Source organism: Pan troglodytes, chromosome 13 (genome assembly GCF_028858775.2).
Source record: "Pan troglodytes isolate AG18354 chromosome 13, NHGRI_mPanTro3-v2.0_pri, whole genome shotgun sequence".
Taxonomy (NCBI): Eukaryota; Metazoa; Chordata; class Mammalia; order Primates; family Hominidae; genus Pan; species Pan troglodytes.
The window spans coordinates 76,499,930-76,517,725 of record NC_072411.2 but is presented as its reverse complement, the minus strand read 5'-3'; the positions used below and the strand labels follow the sequence as shown (position 1 = coordinate 76,517,725).

Below are 17,796 nucleotides of genomic sequence, written 5' to 3'. Positions count from 1 at the left end.
AGTAATTTAACATGTATTTATTTAATCACAATTTTTCTGTGTGTTCCCTCTAGACTACACTTCTTCTGCCTCTATGCTTGTTCAGCTGACTTAAAATACCTCAATAGTAACCTGCTTTATAAATATTCATAATGTGTAAAATGTAAAAAAAGTTACAAAATTTCCATTAGATTTATTGTATAACATGGTGACGATGGTTAATAACAACATATTCTTGAAAATTGCTGAGAATAGATTTTGTGTTCTCATCAGAAAAAATGATAAATATGTGAGATTATGCATATTTTAATTAGCTTGATTTAGCCATTCCATAATGTATACATATTTTAAAACATTATGTACATTATAAATATATATAATTTATATTTGTCAATTAAAAATAAATTTTTAAAAGTAAAAATAAAGTTTAAAAATGGATATAAAAATGGATTCATTGACAACAATTCATTGTAAAGAGCTGTGTATTAGTAAATACATGTTTACTACATCTGAAACTTTTGACGTTCATTGATGTGTTCGTACCATTCAGCAAGTATTTTCAGATTTTCTCAAGCATTATGCCAGGGACTGAGGGCTATTAAAATGGTGCTTTCAAGGAACTTAGAATTTGTTGAGGTGGCACTAGTATGAAACAAAGTACTACAGAATAGCAGAGGAGGGGAGATTAATGATGTAGGTTGAAGACTTGGTGGGAAATGTAGTGCCAGAGACAGGCCTTAAGTAGTAGGTGAGATTTAGGTAAAAAAAAGAGATATTAAGAAGTTAGGGGGTGATGGTATGAACAGCATAAAGAACTACTAATTATGAATGTGGTGGTTGTCTCGTATAACTGTTATTAAACTGGCTGATGGAGTCTTTGCATTAAGGATGGGGTGGATAAGCAAGAGGCCAGTTGTGGAGACTGGACTGTGGATGTTAAAAGAAAGGGTTTTTTTTGTTTTGTTTTTTGTTTTTTGAGACAGAGTCTCACTCTGTTGCCCAGGCTGTAATGCAATGGTGCAGTCTTGGCTCACTGCAATCTCCGCCTCCCAGGTTCAAGCAATTATCCTGCCTCAGCCTCCCAAGTAGCTGGGACTACGGGAGTGCGCCACCACATCCGGCTAATTTTTGTATTTTTAGTAGAGATGGGGTTTCACCGTGTTGGCCAGGCTCTTCTTGAACTCCTGACCTCATGATCTGCCTGCCTTGGCCTCCCAAAGTGCTGGGATTACAGGCGTGAGCCACCATGCCCGGTAAAAGAAAGGTTTTGTAGCTGTTTCTGTGGGCAGTGAGAACCGTGAGAAAATCTTACCTTTTGAAAGTTTAGATTTAGATGGTACTGTTAGCTGTGAATAAAATGGATGAAGAAGGTGGTTGAGAAAATCCAAGAGAATGTTGGTTGGTAAACACATGAAGTAATCTAATTTTGAGATTTTTGACTAATAATTGTAGTAGCAATCAAGAGGAGAACATCCTTCCAAAGAAGAAAGAAAGTACGTGGTGAATGGCCAAATATAAAAACTGTTGCTTAAATTTGCACTGAGTTCTTAAAACAATGTAAAGTTCATTATGCGGTAGTGATTAAATGCTAGTGTGCCAGGAAAGTAAATTTCTGGAAAAAGGCATTAATATAAGGGGCTTTGAGTAGATCACAGAACTGTATAGCTGTGTTGTCAAAGGAAAACATGTTATGCATCTTATTGTTGTGGCTGGTTAGGAAAAATTCTGATACTCAGATGAAAACATAAGACTTTTCGAAAATATTTGCTCTATTATAAAAGTTGGTGGGCAGGTATGAACATCTTTCTCTTGAGATAAAATATCTCAAGAGAATCAGAAATATAATTATCTAAAAATAGTTATCAAAAGTGCTGCTTTTTGTTTAAAAGATGAAGCCTTATGAAACCTGAAAGAAAACCACTAACTTATATAACTAGCATATCTAATTTGGAAACCAGTGGAAAGAACTTATAAAGTTTTATGTAATCAAATATTTTTTAGCCACTGCTTCATTTTGGAGATATTATAGATCTTGAATTTACTTAGCTGAGAAAATGGGGATTGAATCTGTTAAAAAAAAAAATAGGTTTTAGCTTTTAGGAAAAAGGTGACCTTCTAAAGGTTACATAATCTAGTTATATAACTTTAATGGGACATGTGCATGACATTAACTGAACTTACATATCCTGAGTAAGTAAACAAGTGTATTTTCCTACCTATATCATTTTATCTTAGTGTAAATTGAGAAACCTAATCTTTTACATGTTTTCACATTTGCCTCTCTCCTTGTGAGCGATTGTGGCTGTTCTTTTTTATCTTTCTCAACTTCAAATCAATTATAAATCAGCCTTTATTTGCATTAGATTGTATAATTTCGGGACCCATTGCCAAAAATGTGCTAGAGACCAGTTGTTTACTGAAAGGCCCTAAGTTGCTCTAATAAACTAAAGACTAGGTCACCAACCCTCACGTCTACCAGGAAACTCTAGAAGTCTGATCCCACTCACTCACCTCCCTCATGAGATAAAAAAAACACATCTTATGCAGTGGTTAAGTCCTAAAGTCATCTTGTATATTCAAACTCTTGAAAATGCCCACCAAATACAGCACACATACTTTGTCTATATTGTACCATTTTTCATAAGTCTAACACAGCCAGATTTTTTTAGCTAGCATTGTTCTTCAATGAACAGCAGTTGAAATAATGTTTGCACTTGGAAACATGCTATGGGGGGTAGGGGGAAATGAAGCTTTTGTTTTCCCAAGAGGGTATGGTTGAATTTGTGTTAACTAAATGTGCATTGATGTGACTCTACTGTATTTCCCTCCCAAACATTGTAAGATCCACCTTTCTATCTCTACTCCTTAAGTATCTCCACTGGTCTTCTTTGAAGGCATTCATTCCTTTTCATTCCTCTCAAATGGAGGTTGTTCATTTTCCCATTGCCAGCACACCACATGAGCAGTGGAAGGTAGGACTGGCATCCCCACAGCTACTGTGGACCATTGCTAGACCATCCCTCTGCTCTGCTGTTAAAAACTGCTTTGAGGTTCATGCTTTCCGGCTAGACCACTGATCCTCTCTGCTGTTACCTGCTGACCTCATTCTAGGCATTCCCTCTCATTTACCTTTATCCCAAGTTTTGTCATTGTCTTGTGAACTACCATGAAATTCTCTGCCCTGTCATTTCCTTGACCTCCTCTTCTCCAGTGATGTTTTCCTTTACTCCATTTCAGCCACTAAGTCCCATAGCCACATCCTGGACCTTGTCATCTGGAAAATATTTAACTGAGTAGCTCATTAGCTGTTTTACTCTGAACTCCCGCACTTCCAACTGCCCCTAATTCCTAGAGGCCTCCAAACATCTCCCATCTTCATTTCTTTTCTTACACAGCTTGGATTCCACATCCGTGCTCCTTTTTAGTTCCTGAAATAACTCCTACTCTCTCCTCAACCCTCTGTGATCTGACTTCTGTCTCTTACCACTCCAGTAAAACTGTTCTCTCCATGGATACCAATAAACACATTTTTGCTATTACTACTTAAATGTTTAGTTTGTCCCTAGATTTTTACTTTGAATTGTTTCTTCTAAAAATTCTACAATTCTGCTCATTTTTGGAGACTAATTTTAACCCTTAGATGGTAAAAATTAGTGAGGTTTAAAAATAATGTGTAAACTTGGTTATCATTTTATAAGCTATATGATATTTATCACGTTTTTCTTTTTTCAGCTTTATTACTAAAATGTACTTTTCCAAAATAGGCTATTTGGGTCATTTTGAAAATTTTAGATTTATCATTGCTATAAAGTACAGAAAATGTTATATACATAACATATATCTGTATTTCTGTGGTCATCATTTAAAAATCAATATTCTTGTTTTACAGTTGAAGCTTTATATCAAACTACATACCCAGAATATCTCCAGTACATTTATTTGGTGGCACCAATATCTCTTATGATGTTAAACCCTATAGGGTTTATTTTCTGTGAAATCCAAAAGTGGAAAGACACTCAAAATGCTTCTCAAAATAAAATAAAAATTGTGGGACTCGGACTCCTGCGTGTATTACAGAACCCAATAGTATTTATGGTCTTCATTGGCATCGCCTTCAATTTTATTCTTGATCGAAAGGTACCTGTATATGTCGAAAATTTTCTTGATGGACTTGGAAATTCTTTTTCTGGATCAGCCCTATTTTATCTTGGTCTCACGATGGTGGGAAAAATAAAGAGACTGAAGAAGTCGGCATTTGTAGTACTAATTCTTCTCATCACAGCTAAACTGTAAGCATCACTTATTTAACTTGAGAATTGTACTTTTTGAAAGCCGTATTTAGCCAATTCATCAGGGGTATGTCTGCAACCATTTTCCCCTTTGAATATTAATAACCCCTCCTTGTAGAATAGTTGTGAGATAAAGGAAAATGTGATGGTGTATTGTGGAAAGTCATTTCCTTATTCCCAGTAGCTTATTCTTTCCATCTTACTGTCAGAGGATAAAGATGATGGGTTTCCCTTCAGCTTTTACATAAAGTTTACTCAGTATCTCCTCATGTCCCAGTTTGACAGGATTTTCAAATAAATTTTGCAGCATTTCTGACTTTTCCAAATCCATAAAGACCCTAAAGACAAAAGCATCTTAGTGATAACCAGAACAATAATTTCTAATACAAACTTTTTTTCATGAATTTGGGAAAAGTATTTTGTAGTTCTGAGGTTGGCCAAATTTTCTAAATACAGCCAAGTCAATATGAATGATTATTATCAGCCATATGATCCTGGCTTGCCAAATGAAAAGTGCTCATCAACTTCTTTTTTGTTGTTGTTGTTTTTGTTTTTGTTTGAAACAGAGTCTTGCTCTGTCAACTAGACTGGAGTGCAGTCATGCAATCTTGGCTCACTGCAACCTCCACCTCGTAGGTTCAAGCTATTCTCCTGCCTCAGCCTCCCAAGTAGCTGGGATTACAGGTGCCTGCCACCACACCTGGCTGATTTTTATATTTTTAGTAGAGACGGGATTTCACCATGTTGGTCAGACTGGTCTCAAACTCCTGACCTCAGGTGATCCATCCACCTCGGCCTCCCAAAGTGCTGGGATTACAGGCATGAGCCACCGTGCCCAGCCTCAACTTCTTAGTTAATAGTTCTTCAGCTTACTTGGTCCATTAGCCATGGAGTTCTACTTGATGGTGCAGGTGACATAATTTTACTGCAAGATTATCCCAAAGTACTTGAGGCATACTTAACTATGGAATTCCCCTCATGTATAGACAGTTATATTCATGAGACCAGTACAACATAATCTACTGTTTTCATAATAATAAAAATGAATATAAGTACTGAAAATTATTTATGGCGATGTTATGCTCTTCAGAAACAAAGTATTAGTATTGTGGAAGTAATAAGTATCGTTTTAACAATAATGGTATTATCAACTTTTGCTTATAAGTAGAATTTAAATATTCTAATTTTAAAGATGGGGGATCTTTGATACTTAATTAGATATTTAAGTTTTTTAATTAAAAAAGTACAGATCAAAGTAGTTCTTTACTCCATCCCAGAGGGCCTTGCTAGGTGCTGCTGTGAAAATGTTAACAATCTTGGTCTTGCTGATTTTAAAGGAGAGCCCTATTTGCTCAACTACTGTGGATTTGCTCATTCTATGAAATCCTGAAAAATTTGTTTAATAATTGACTCTTCAACAGGTCTGCATTTCACTAGTTTTCTGCTCCATCTCAGTTGTTTTAGTTCCTTTGCTAATTTTTTTTTTTTTTTTTTTTTACAAAGATGAAGAGCTACTTGAAGATACCTATTTTTCTACAGGATTTTGGAATCTTTTTTTTTTTTTTGAGACAGAGTCTTGCTCTGTCACCCAGGCTGGAGTACAATGGCATGATCTCAGCTCGTTGCACCTCCACCTCCTGGGTTCAAGCAGTTCTCCAGCCTCAGCCTCCCGAGTAGCTGGGATTACAGGCATGTGCCATCATGCCCAGCTAATTTTTTGTATCTTTAGTAGAGATGGGGTTTCACCATGTTAGCCAGGCTGGTCTTCAACTCACCTGAACTCGTGATCCACCTGCCTCAGCCTCCCAAAGTGCTGGGATTACAGGCTTGAGCCACCATGCCGGCAGGATTTTAGAATCTTATTAAGCAATGTTGTTATTAACTGAACCATTTCAACCCCTAATCATGATAAAGTTCAGCTTTTTTTTTTTTTTTTTCAACACAGGAGTTTCTGTCTCTCTAGAATACTTTGAAAGAAAGAAAAAGAGTTTAGTGATTCTCTTGAAAGAAGTTTTTATGCAGATTGTCAACCTTCTTTCTTTCTTTGAACATTTCAGTAAACTGATAGAGGAAGCAAGAAAGTAGCTAGAATTGCAACTTTTACCATCTTTTGGCAAAAAACAAAAATTATTTGTAGAACCAAAAACATCTTTTTTTCCCTCCTAATCCCTGATGTGTGAGGTATTTCCAGAATATTGTTACACTTTAAATGGCTCCAAGTTGAATTCTTGATTTTTTCAACAAAATGTGCCCAGGTAGACATGCACAGAATATGTGCATGCAAATAGACATACCTTCTGGGCAGGAGAACCTGATGCCAAATTCACCAGAGCAGCCTGCTACTGGGGACAACCATGCTTTGATATCAGGTAAATGATGTTTTTCTTTTTTCTTCAGTCTGGTGCTGCCACTTCTGTGCAGAGAAATGGTGGAACTCTTGGACAAGGGCGACAGTGTGGTGAACCATACAAGTTTATCAAATTATGCATTTCTGTATGGTGTCTTTCCTGTAGCACCAGGAGTGGCTATCTTTGCAACACAGTTCAACATGGAAGTAGAAATTGTATGTATATAGTACTTTCTAAGTTTGATGGTGTGTTTAGTAGAAAAAAATTTTTAAATTCATTTCAAATTTTTTAAAATTCTTTTTTAAAAATGAAAAAATAGAGACGACGGGGGTCTCACTATGTTGCCCCAGGCTGGTTTCAAACTCCTGCCTTCTGCCTTGGCCTCCCAAAGTGCTGGGATTACAGGCATGAGCCACCGCGCCCAGCCCATTTTAATTTCTAAACATAGAAAGCAATGTTGTTTTTTATGAGGTCCAGCACTTTGGGAGGCTGAGGTGGGCAGATCACTTGAGGCCAGGAGTTTGAGACCAGCCTGGCCAACATGGCGAAACCCTGTCTCTACTAAAAATACAAACATTAGCTGGGTGTGGTGGTAGTTGCCTGTAATCCCAGCTACTTGGGTGGCTGAGGCACAAGATTTGTTTGAACCCAGGAGGCAGAGGTTGCAGTGAGTTAAGATTGCACCACTGCCCTCCAGCCTGGGTGACAGAGCAAGCAGCATTGTTTTTTATGAGAATTTGATGCCTATAAGCTATCTCATTATAAGAAATAGGCATCATGTAACATAATGTAACAACAGTCATTTAATCTGGGGTCTTTAGTCAGCCATGACTTTTTTAAATCAGTTTTTTTAGTTTTAACTATTTTATTTCTGTACTTAGACTGAAACCTAAAAATTATTTACAGAAAAGTAACTTTGAAATTTTGAAGAAAAAAATGCCTATTTTATCATTGATAATTTCAAGCACCAGATGCAAAATACCGCATAACTGCAGCAGATAGCTAAAATCAATTGACACCAAATTATTAAGTGTCTAAATGTATTGTAAATGGTATCTACAGCATCAGAGTAAATGATTTTTAAATATAATACAAAGGAACTAAGTTGTTTAATGGAGGTCAATTCTGTTATTTAATCTGTAAAATAAATATTTGCATCGTAATTTTCTTTTTTTGAATTCCTTTTCTTTTTTGCCGCATAGTTTGTGAAACAGGTTTATTTATATCATTGCTACAGTTTATTTTCTAGAACTTAGAGGATAACTAACCATCAACAGTAAATTTCTAGTATTTATTATGCGTAAATATAAATTAAGCATAGATTAGAAGAGGAACCAAGGTAACTCAATTGTATTTTGTATTAAGGATTCTCAGAAAGCGGAAGTATGGTATTGGATAACATGCTGGATTTTATAATGTCTTTACTGTGTCTCATTTTTATTTTAGAATGCTTTAGTGTGCCGTGGTTATTTAAAGTTTAAAATACTGTTTAATTGAGATTGTAACTCCTCCGTTTGATTTCATTTTTGCAGATAACCTCAGGGATGGTGATAAGCACGTTTGTGTCTGCTCCCATCATGTATGTTTCTGCCTGGTTACTGACCTTTCCCACTATGGACCCTAAGCCATTGGCATATGCCATCCAGAATGTTAGTTTTGATATAAGTATTGTCAGCCTGATCTCCTTGGTAAGTACGTTGCATCCCAAAATGAATGGAAACCACAGAATGAGTTTTGAGAATAGATTGTTAATAGAAGGGATTTAAAAATCTAGTTTCTTATGAAATAAAGAAAGCTAAAGCCTGCCCATAAAATATAATGTCAGCCTTCTGATTAACTGAGTTTTGTTTTTCTATTTGGGAGTTAGAGTTCTATAGCAGACAAGACATGAGATTTAGTCAGACCTGGATTTTATTCCTGGCCCTCTCACAAACTAGCTGTATGCCTCTGTGGAGTTACCTTAACCTCTCTAAATTTCTGTTTTCCAGCATAAAATAATGACAATAATTTCACATATTTCCATGGGTTTTTTAAGGGATTACATGAAATAATATATGTGAAAAGCATTCTGCAAATGATGAATCACTATAGAATTCCTAGCTGTTCTAGAATCATGGGGTCAGAAGGTATCTTTGAGTTCAAGTCCAACCGCCTATTTAATGTTAATGAAACTTTTGGTTACTTCTCAAACTGAATATATCTAACTAAAATTAAATAATTAAGTATATGACAGCTAGAGTATCTTACAGATCAAATGGCCTATTGAATTCATGTTAGTAAAACTACAGATATTCTGGCTGAAAAAAAAGACAATGTGTATAGTTAATGGAGGTGGGGGTGAATACGTATATTGGTAACAAATAAATGTGTGATTAATTTTAAAGAAATTCCACCTCTGTCACATGTTCTTAAAATCTACTACACCCATTCATAACAGGGCAGTTTGGGGAAAGAGACCATATACATTTCAGTTGGCCATGAGGAAAGAAGGAAGTCAGCCAGGATACTTACCTGGCCACTACGTAGGTAGAATGGAAACCCAATCCTTTAAAATATGAGGAATGTGATCTGGCACCGTGGCTCATGCCTGTAATCCCAACACTTTGGGTGGCAGAGGCAGGCAGATCACTTGAGGCCAGGAGTTCGAGACCAGCCTGGCCAACATGGAGAATCCCCATCTCTACTAAAAATATAAAATTAGTCAGGCATGGTGGTATGCATCTGTAATCCCAGCTACCTGGGTGGCTGAGGCACAAGAGTCACTTGAGTCTGGGAGGCAGAGGTTTCAGTGAGCCGAGATCACACCACTGCACTTCAGTGAGACTGTGTCTCACACACACACAAAGAATAAAAAATGAAGAATGTAAGATGATTAATCTTAAAGGTGGGTGGTATGTGTTGTTTGAAGTAAAACAGCCTGGCATTTGGATACCCCATGAGACAATATGGTGGAAATAGAAAAGGAAAAAAACTTAGAATAGTGCATTATTATAACTATCTCCCACTAAAGCTCCTTCCCTGAATAGTTGTCTGTGACCCTGTGTCCCACCCCAGACACGGAAGGTAGGCATAGTTAGAACATGGCCCTGGTCAAGGGATTAGTTCTTTTTTGTTGAGACAGAGTCTCCCTCTGTTGCCCAGGCTGGAGTGCAGTGGTATGATCTTGGCTTGGCTCACTGCAACTTCTCCCTCCTGGGTTCAAGCAGTTCTCCTCCCTCAGCCTCCCAAGTAGCTGGGATTACAGGCATACACCACCACACCCAGTAGAGGTGGGGTTTCGCCATGTTGGCCAGGCTGGTCTCGAACTCTTAACCTCAAGTGATCCGCCTGTCTGGGCCTCCCAAAATGCTGGGATTACAGGCGTGAGCCACTGCACCTGGCCAAGGCATTAGTTTTTTTTTTGTTTTGCTTTGTTTTGTTTTGTTTTGTTTTGTTTTTTGAGACGGAGTCTTGCTCTGTCACCCAGGCTAGAGTGCAGTGGCGCAATCTTGGCTCACTGCAACCTCCACCTCCCAGGTTCAAGCAATTCTTCTGCCTTAGCCTTCTGAATAGCTGGGATTACAGGCGCCCGCCACTGTGCCCAGCTAATTTTTGTATTTTTAGTAGAGACAGGGTTTTGTCATGTTGGCCAGGCTGGTCTCGAACTCCTGACCTCAGGTGATCCACCTGCCTTGGCCTCCCAAAGTGCTAAGATTACAGGAATGAGCCACAATGCCTGGCCACATAAGTTCTTAAAGACCCTGTAATTTTTGGAGAGTTAATTTATTATGGGATCTCTCCATGCTTTTTATTTTACATTGGTTATAATAATTTACCTTTTTGGAACTAGACAGATTAAATAAAATATTGGAAATTCTTTCCAAACCAGGACAAAGAGGGTTATTTAAAGAGGCTAATCATTGTGTTATTTAATAAGTAATTATAAAGATTAAGAAACATGAATAACTTTTGAACCTTTTGTCTTCAAGATCTGGTCTCTGGCTATTCTTCTTTTGAGTAAGAAATATAAACAGCTTCCTCATATGCTTACAACTAATTTACTCATTGCTCAGGTTAGTAAAACTACTGATATTTAGAACTATGTTTTTCTAATGGATTATTCTACTGTAGAGGAGAAAATAACTTTGCTAGGTTTTTCCAGTTATGAAGTCAGAAGTATTACCAAATGCAGTCAATTACAGTTTGATTACAACTAGTATATGCCTAACATATTTAATATTGCAAAATGTCTTAAACTATCTATAGTTGAGGCTAATAATGGCATTTGATGATAACTTTGCATTTTTTAATAGAAACAATTTAATCATTAATAATTGAACTTCTTCACAATCATTTTTCTAATTAATTTTTGCATGTCTCAAATTATAATGGAAAGAACTTTAGCAATTTTAATGTAAGCCATTACTAAATACAGGTATAAAATTAATATTTAGAATGTAGTCATCTGTTTCAATTGGATATGTATATTGTCAAAGGCTCTGTTATAAAATGGATTTTTAACATAAAGTTTGAAGTTTTAGTATAAGTAGTGTGTAATGCTTGATAATTATTCACAAAAAATTTTAAACAAATAATTATATTTGCTGTGAATGAAAGATGAATATGGCTGGCTTAATTGGAATTTTCTATTGCAGTATTGAATTATATGGTTTTCTTAGCTATTTACAAAGTCTTTTAATAATTTTTTCCTTAGTCTATTGTCTGTGCTGGAATGATGATATGGAATTTTGTTAAAGAAAAAAATTTTGTTGGACAAATTTTGGTGTTTGTTCTATTGTACAGCTCCCTCTATAGCACCTACCTGTGGACAGGTGAGTTGGATTATGAATGGAAATTGAGATCTGTTCCCCACCCCACCCCATTCCTAATAGCCCTGAGCTTCTAGTGATCTATTTGAAGTCTGGTAGTACAGGATCAAGGCATGCACTGAGGCAGATCAGCCCACCCACAGAGGCCATCGGCAAAGCTGAGTTCTGTTTCCTAATGTACTCTATTCCTGCCTGGGCTTAGAGACTTCTCCAGTCACATGGTCCTTTTCCCCAGGGCCTGTGGCTCTAGGCTGCTGTCAGTGCTGCTCCCTTTTGGAGACAAGAGGGAAGATACTGAAGGCAGATGGAGAAAGGCGGGAATGGGAAAGATGCGTGAGGTGTGCTCCAGAGCTCACTATCGAGTCCTGCTGAACAGGGAAATTCTGGCTCTGCCTCATGCAAATTACTTAACTTCTGAAGCCTCAGTTTCCTCATTTGTAAAACTAGGTTACAGCACCTTACAGAGTTACTTTGAGGACAAAATGAAATGTGAGTATTTATGTCTGGTACATGGTAGGCATTAAATAAATGGAACTATGTTAGTTATTAAATAGAAGAATTAGAGGTAATAAGAGAAGAAGAAAACTAGGGGAATAAAAAGGCATGGAAATAGAAAAGGACCCAGTGAGAAAGACTGTTTCTCATTTCAGCTGGCTCCAAAAAGGATATTCAAAATGTTGTAGCACATTGCTATTTTGAAATATAATATTTATGTGGATGCATGCATTCTGGTATGTTTGTGAAAAATTCTGTCTGGCTGTTTTGTATTCATCCTACAAATTTGAACCTATAAAATGGCACATGAAAGGAAATAGTAGAATGGTAGGAGGCAGGTGTCAGGAAGTGTCCACAAAGGACGGACCTTTGATTTCATGCCTTCAGGATCAAAAGCAGGTCCCATCTCAGTCAACAGCCTTTTGAAGTGAAGCAACAATGTGGTGAGGAATCATGGAATGAAAAATTCAGCACAAACAGAAGATGGTTTGTGCTTCTTAAAGGCAACTACATCTTGCATAGCATGAGTTTTTATGCAATGTCAAATTAAAAGAGCCTAAAGACTTTATATTTCAAAATATCGATGGACCAACTTGATGTCTAATAACTAGGCTTATTCAGGTTAACTTTATAATCAGAATAAGAGAGCAGCAACTAGATCAATCAATTAAAATGTCCTAAGTCTCTCTGAAACCCCCTTCAAGCATGCACGCCAAAGTCTATTCAAAGAAGTCGTTCTGAATTCCCAAAACCCAATAAAGGTGCCCTTTAACCATCAGAGTATTATGCTATGACAGAATTTTAGACCTGAAAATGTCATTTTAAGTCATCCCATTCGATCATTTTTAGTTCTACTCATTTTCATACCATCCCCACAATTTTTGCCATGTCTGCATACTACTTGTTCTTTTTTCCTTAAAATTGATTTACTTTTTTTTAAACTTTAATCAGTTGAGCCTTATATCAGTAAAATCCCAGGTTTCATTTGCTAATTAGTTTTTTCAAATTTGCATTAAAATAAACATATAACTAGTCAAAACATTTTCACCTTTGTGACACCTATAATCTCTACACCTTAGGAAACACTGGTCTAATTTAAATCCTTCATTTTGCAAACTGAGAAATAGGCCCAAAAAGATAGACTGATTTAGGCAGGAGCTCTCACAGCTTCAGTGAGACATCCAGGGCTAGCTGGATTCTGCCTGTTTGTATATAGTTCTTTTCACAAGGCAGGAGTGATGCACATTAGAATTTTAAAGACTGCCTTTGCTACTGTAACAAAGATGGCACCCTTTTGTGATTGGTTACTTGTTTCCCTGGCACTGCAACTACACAGTGTACAAATGGATTGAGGGAGGAAAAGTGGTAAAGAAAACCAATTCTCAAGGACCTCAATGTCAATTTATATTAAATCTAGCACAGTGTTATTTAATCTGGACAATCTTAAATCTAGGTATGTATTCTTTATATACAGCTGATATGCAATTCTAAAACCAAAGCAAATTCACAGATTCTATTCAAACAAAACTACAAACCCAGTAATTCTAATTAGCAACATTAATTAACAGGACAAAGGATCTTGTTTTGCTAATGTAAATCATAGCTTGAAACATAAAATGGAACTCACTGCTATGGCTTTTTTGCCTTGCCTTTACTTCCATATGTGGGGTTTTGACCTTGTTATCTCACTGGTATTCTTTCTTCAAACTACCATTTCATTTGGACTGTGTGTTGTAATATCATTTGGCCTTCACTTGACTCAAACTTAATATAAAACCCATTGTAAGCTCTGGCCAGGCACAGTGGCTCATGCCTGTAATCCCAACACTTTGGGAGATCCAGGCAGGAGGATCGCTTGAGGCCAGTAGTTCGAGACTAGCCTGGGCAATATAGTAAGACCCTCTCTCTATAAAAAATTTGAAAATTAGCTTTGCATGCTGGTACATGCCTCTAGTCCCAGCTACTCAGGAGGCTGAGGCAGGAGGATCCCTTGAGCCCAGAATTTTGAGCAGTAATTGTGCTACTGTACCCCAACCTGGGTAACAAAGTGAGACCCCCATCTCTAAAATAAAATTAAAATAAACCCAATGTAAATTCTGAAATCATGAGACTGCACGTTGGTTGCAAGGTGGATACACAGCTGACTACCATTGAAAAGAAAAAAAAAAGACTTAAAATTTCTCATAGAAATTCCCAGATCCTGAAGAATATGTCTTAGGTACCCTAGGGGTCCACAAATCTGAGTTTGAGAAACTGATTCAAGAAACAAAGAATTTAGCTTGTGTCAAAAGCCTAGGTTTCTAGTCTCACTCTGCCCTCTGCTGGCTGTATGACTTGGGCAAACCCTCATTTCCACATCTAAGGTGCTCATTTAAAAATAGAGGTCCCTTTCAACTTTAAAGTTCTAAGATCCTATAACTATGTAGAACTTATTAAATAAAATGTTACTTGCATACATAATTACATATAAGTTGTAAGGAAAGTTCAAGAACTTCAAAACATTTGTGTTTGTATTAAATTCAGAGTGTGTTTGTATTAAGTGCTATCATTACACTTAGGGCGTTTTCTAAAAACATAACCTGGGTAAGAGTTGCCCATACTTCTTAGCACCAGAAGAGGGGGATGTTTTTATTTTTAGAATTGTCCTGTATTCAATTAAAAAATGTTTTTCAGCTGGGCATAGTGGCTTATGCCTATAATTCCAGAACTTAGGGAGGCCAAGGCAGGTGGATCACTTGAGGCCAGGAGTTCAAGACCAGCATGGGCAACATGGTGAAACCCATCTCTACTAAAAATACAAAATTAGCCTGAGATGGTGGTGCACACCTGTAATCCCAGCTATGTGTTTGGCTAAGGCATGAAAATTGCTTGAACCCGGGAAGCAGAGGTTGCAGTGAAGCAAGATCGTGCCACTGAACTCCAGCCTGGGCAACAGAGTAAGACTCTGTCTAAAGAAAAAAAAAAAGTTTTTCAGTTATACTTAGATTCCAAACACATGAATCAAAACAATAAAATGATTAGGGCTTTTGGAAAGAAATACTTCTCCAGACGCAGTGGCTCATGCCTGTCATCCCAGCACTTTGGGAGGCAGAAGTGGGAGGATCCACTGAGCTCAGGAATTCAAGACCAGCTAGGGCAACATAGTGTGACTCTGTCTCTACAAAAAAAATTCTTATTTAGCCAGGCATGGTGGCATGTGGCTGTGGTCCCAGCTACTCAGGAGGCTGAGGTGGAAGGATCACTTGAACCCTGGAGGTCAAGGCTGCAGGGAGCTGTGATCACACCTCTGCACTCCAGCCTGGGCAACAGAGTGAGACCCTATCCAAAAAACAAACAACAAAAACCAGAGAGAAAATAAAATAAATCCTCACAGATAAAAAGAATTGAGTAAAGAAACAATATATGAGGGAAACAATGAATGATTTTGAATTAAAACTTGCTTCAAAATATTGAGGATAGCATTTATTTAGAAGGAATAAATTCTAAAGCAAAAACTGCACACTACTATGAAATAAGCTTGGTTTAAAAAAATAAAAAGGAAATAAAGTTTCATGAAGTCTGATCAATGTTGAGTAACTGTCTCTCTTTCAATCTTCTTATTCTTAGGCCTTCTAGCAATTTCTTTGTTTCTTTTGAAAAAGCGAGAGAGGGTACAAATTCCTGTTGGAATAATCATAATATCTGGCTGGGGGTAAGTTGGTAGTTCTCTGTTTGCTTACACCTTTCCATATAGACAGTTACTATTCATCCTTTCTTTTTCTCTCCCAATATCCCTTGTGATTACAGAATTCCTGCTCTCCTTGTTGGTGTTCTTTTGATAACTGGAAAACACAATGGAGATAGCATTGACTCAGCCTTCTTTTATGGAAAAGAACAGGTGGGAAGAGTTTACTGGCAGTTCTGTTCTTGAGAATGTCTCTTTTTAGCTCGTTATGTGCCTTGCTAGACTTACATTAAAATTAACTTTGAAAATCTATTTCAATTTATTGCATATCAGATTGGTGATCCTATATCACTTTGTCTCATCTAGAACATGAACATTTTATATGTCTAAGTCCATTTTTAGCTGAAGATTTCTAAATGCTTAAAACTTATTGAATGTTCTTAATCACACTTAGGAATTGTGTTTCCTGTGCTGGAGAAAAGAGTGATTAATTTAAAACCATTTAATAAGTTAGCAGTAATAATAAAGGTCAAATTCTTGACTCTTAATCCTATCATAAATATAAATTTCAGGACAAAACGTATCTAGGAAAAATATTCTTGAAAAGCTATAGAGTAGGTGGCTTGTGGGACCTGCAGAATTCTTTAGGGGTGGAGTCCAAAGATGTGTTTTTAAAAAGCCTCTCCACATAATTTTGATTTCTTACTCTTTTTTTCTGTTTTGCAGTTTTGGATTTTATTGTGTTTTTGTGAGAATAAATAAGATTATACATATAAAAGATTTAGACTAGTCTTGGCATCTGGTTAGTGCTCAGTAAATATTAGCTATAATTATTTTTAATATCATTACCAGAAAAACATCTTAGTGACTGAAGTATGCGTGAATTATATGTGAAAGTGAGCAGAAACATGAGTAAAGAAAACATCGGAGAGAAATCATTTAGATTCCTTGTAAAGGAAACCAGTCGCTATGTTGGTAACCAATTGTTATACAATGAAAGAAGCATCTAAAACCTTGTGTAATTACAAGCAAACCCTAATTTCTCTCCAAGTAACTTACATTCCTTATATACACTTACCTTTTTAAAAGAGCTACTGTTCTAGAGTATTTAAAACTGTGGAGATATATTGTCCATCAAAAATGTGCCCTAAGATGGCCGGGTGCGGTGGCTCACACCTGTAATCCCAGCAGTTTGGGAGGCCGAGGCGGGTGGGTCATGAGATCAGGAGATTGAGACCATCCTGGCTAACACGGTGAAACCCTGTCTCTACTAAAAAATACAAAAAATGAGCTGGGTGTGGTGGCGGGCGCCTGTAGTCCCAGCTACTCGGGAGGCTGAGGCAGGAGAATGGCGTGAACCTGGGAGGAAGAGGTTGCAGTGAGCCGAGATTGTGTTGCTGCACTCCAGCCTGGGCGACAGAGCAAGACTCCATCTCAAAAAAAAAAAAAAAAAATGTGCCCTAAGATTATCAAGATGAAGTTGTGAAAAGTGGCCTGATATCTTTTTTTCATGACGGCAGATGATCACCACAGCGGTCACCCTGTTCTGCAGCATCCTGATAGCTGGCATATCCCTCATGTGCATGAACCGGACTGCCCAAGCAGGAAGCTATGAAGGTTTCGATCAGTCTCAGAGCCACAAAGTGGTGGAGCCTGGAAATACTGCTTTTGAGGAGAGTCCAGCACCAATAAATGAACCAGAACTTTTTACAAGCTCTATTCCAGAAACAAGTATGATCTTTTTAATTTTATTTTTATTTATTTGAGACAATCTTGCTCTATCGTCCAGGCTGGAGTGCAGTGGCATGATCTCAGCTCACTGCAACCTCCGCCTCCTGTGTTTAAGCGATTCTGCCACCTGAGCCTCCAGAGTAGCTAGGACTACAGGTGCCTGCCACCATGCCCTGCTAATTTTTGTATTTTTAGTAGAGATGGGGTTTCGCCATGTTGCCTAGGCTGGTCTCGACCTGCTGAGCTCAGGCGATTCACCCGCCTCGGCCTCCCACAGTGCTGGGATTACAGGCATGAGCCAGCCTGATCTTTAAATATAAAGAAACTGCTACATGCCTTTATAGCATGTATCCTAAATGTTTTGTTTATGGGAAACTTCCTTGAACTAGTTTGAATATCATGAGTGCTTGTCAAATGAAGAATTTGAATCATAGTCAACAAACTTGCTTGTAAAATTATTCATTAGATTTTTGTTTATAAGT

General features: G+C 37.4%; 1 protein-coding gene across 3 annotated transcripts in view; it reads left to right on the top strand.

The window, feature by feature from the left end:
* The window catches only part of GPR155 (G protein-coupled receptor 155), a 54,387-nt gene that overhangs the window by 9,580 nt on the left and 27,011 nt on the right, over window positions 1-17,796 (top strand). For all 3 annotated transcript variants that reach the window (XM_016950062.4, XM_016950063.4, XM_016950065.3), the window contains 8 exons: window positions 3,869-4,268; window positions 6,666-6,831; window positions 8,149-8,304; window positions 10,585-10,668; window positions 11,310-11,427; window positions 15,526-15,610; window positions 15,706-15,796; window positions 17,104-17,314. In XM_016950062.4, the coding sequence (XP_016805551.1) occupies window positions 3,869-4,268; window positions 6,666-6,831; window positions 8,149-8,304; window positions 10,585-10,668; window positions 11,310-11,427; window positions 15,526-15,610; window positions 15,706-15,796; window positions 17,104-17,314 (1,311 nt within the window). The remainder of the gene's footprint in view (window positions 1-3,868; window positions 4,269-6,665; window positions 6,832-8,148; window positions 8,305-10,584; window positions 10,669-11,309; window positions 11,428-15,525; window positions 15,611-15,705; window positions 15,797-17,103; window positions 17,315-17,796) is intronic.